Source organism: Vombatus ursinus, unplaced genomic scaffold (assembly GCF_900497805.2).
Source record: "Vombatus ursinus unplaced genomic scaffold, bare-nosed wombat genome assembly UNPS02014786.1, whole genome shotgun sequence".
In the NCBI taxonomy this organism is placed as follows: domain Eukaryota; kingdom Metazoa; phylum Chordata; class Mammalia; order Diprotodontia; family Vombatidae; genus Vombatus; species Vombatus ursinus.
This window is the reverse complement of record NW_020954564.1, coordinates 30983606-30985471: the sequence shown is the minus strand read 5'-3', so window position 1 is coordinate 30985471 and position 1866 is coordinate 30983606. Positions and strand designations below refer to the sequence as shown.

At 42.4% G+C, this 1866-nt stretch overlaps 1 protein-coding gene across 1 annotated transcript in view; it reads right to left on the bottom strand.

The window, feature by feature from the left end:
• Positions 1-306: 306 nt before the first annotated feature.
• LOC114047395 (BPI fold-containing family A member 1-like) overlaps positions 307-1866 on the bottom strand; it is a 7979-nt gene continuing 6419 nt past the window's right edge. The window contains exons 7-9 of the mRNA XM_027868225.1: positions 1318-1381; positions 715-791; positions 307-494 (exon numbers count right to left, since the gene is read on the bottom strand). Of these exons, the coding sequence (XP_027724026.1) occupies positions 751-791; positions 1318-1381 (105 nt within the window). The 3' untranslated portion in view covers positions 307-494; positions 715-750. The remainder of the gene's footprint in view (positions 495-714; positions 792-1317; positions 1382-1866) is intronic.

The window sequence follows — 1866 nt, the reverse complement described above, 5'->3', positions numbered from 1 at the left end:
TTCTCTTAGATGGATATCATCCCATTTTCCTCATTAGGAAACTAGGACCGGGAAGTATTGAGTGATTTGATCAAAATGACAGTTACTTAGCTGGGGGTAGTGGGGAACTTAACCAAAACCCATTTCTCCTGATTCTGACAAGTACAGACCAATTAAGTACCTTCTGAGTGCCCAGTCTTGGCTTTGCACCTGCCCTGGAGAGTGTCCTCAAGACACAAAAACATGCCCAGCCTCAACTGTTACCACCACTCATGCATTTAATTGGTGTCAGGGAGAATGAGCAATGACCATTCCATCAATGCCGAGATAGGGAAAAGTTTATTACAAGAAAAACCCAGGAGAAAGAATAGGATGCCCAGAAAGAAACTTCAGATGTGGAGAGTGGATCCAAATGCAGGGAAGAGGAACCTCATGGACCTCAGTGAATCGAATGTGTTTCATCTCATCTAGTGTCAACTCCAACACAGAAACCCATGTCTCTTCTGTTGGGGGTCCTTCAAGCAGGAGAAAATTTGAAGACAAGAAATGCTTCTGTCAGGAGCAAATTTGAGCCAGGATAAATCTGTGATTTCACATCTCTGGGATTCTCAAATTCCACAGTCCTACATTTCCAGGATTCACAGATTCACAGATTCTAGATTCTAATATTCCAAAATTCAACATTCATAGAAAATGTATTGGAAAACCCAGAAATTAAAGGTATATAGCCCTTACCCATTTGAAGGAAAGGTTCATCTCTTTTGAGAAAGCTTACAATTTAAGATGCAGTGAATGTCCATGAATTAATATTTCTGAAAGAAAGAACACGTGTCTCAAATTTGGGGAGCCAAAGTGAAGCTGAGGGTACTGAGGATCAGTCTCTAGTTCCAACTTTGGGAACTTTGAGAAAAGTTCTTAAAGGAGCCTGGGATTAAGGATTCTGAAGAGGCCAGAACCTACCACTGGATTGATCAGCAACCTTTTCTCTGGAGGACAGCCCATTTTCAACAGAGAGGGCACTAATAAGCTCAATTGAATTTCCCTGCAGCCCAACATGAAATCTTGTTATAGGATCATAGATGAGAGGTAGAGAGGACCTTAGACTTTATATAGTCCAATCTCCTTAATTTATAGATGAGGAAATTGAGGCCCTCCACAGGGGTCTGGAGCTAGATGAGAAGTAAAAGCAGGACTTAACTGATGAGATCCCAGGTTTGTATCCATTTTGGGTGGTAAGTTCTTAAATGTCATGTGTGACAACATGGAGATAGGGCAAAACCATCTGAGCAATCCAGTCACTTATAGACAGAGAGGAAGAATGTTTGGTCAGAAACTTACCAGCCACGTCATGTACCAAGGTAACATCCAGACTGCTGAGGACCTCATTAACCAGAGGGCACACCTAAAACACAAGCACAGAAGGAAATGTGAGATGAATGAATCAATAAAAAGAACCAGAACGGAGATCCCATGGGACTTCTCATCACTGAGGTACCCTGATCTGGAAAGATTGTCAATGGTCTGAAGAACATTGAATATCAGAGCTGGAAGGGTCCTTAGAACATAGATAATTCAATGTTAGAGCTCAAAGGGACTTTTGAAACGACCTCATTCAATCCTTTCATTTTGTAGTTGGGGACCCTGAAGCCCAGAAAAAGTCATACAGCAAGTCTGTGGCAGAGATAGGATCCCATCCCATCCCAATGAGACAGCATAGTGTAGTAGGAAAGTGCTGGGCAATCAGGAAAACCTGGGTTCAAATCCCACTTCAGACATTTANTGTGGCAGAGATAGGATCCCATCCCATCCCAATGAGACAGCATAGTGTAGTAGGAAAGTGCCGGGCAATCAGGAAAACCTGGGTTCAAATCCCACTTCAGACATTTT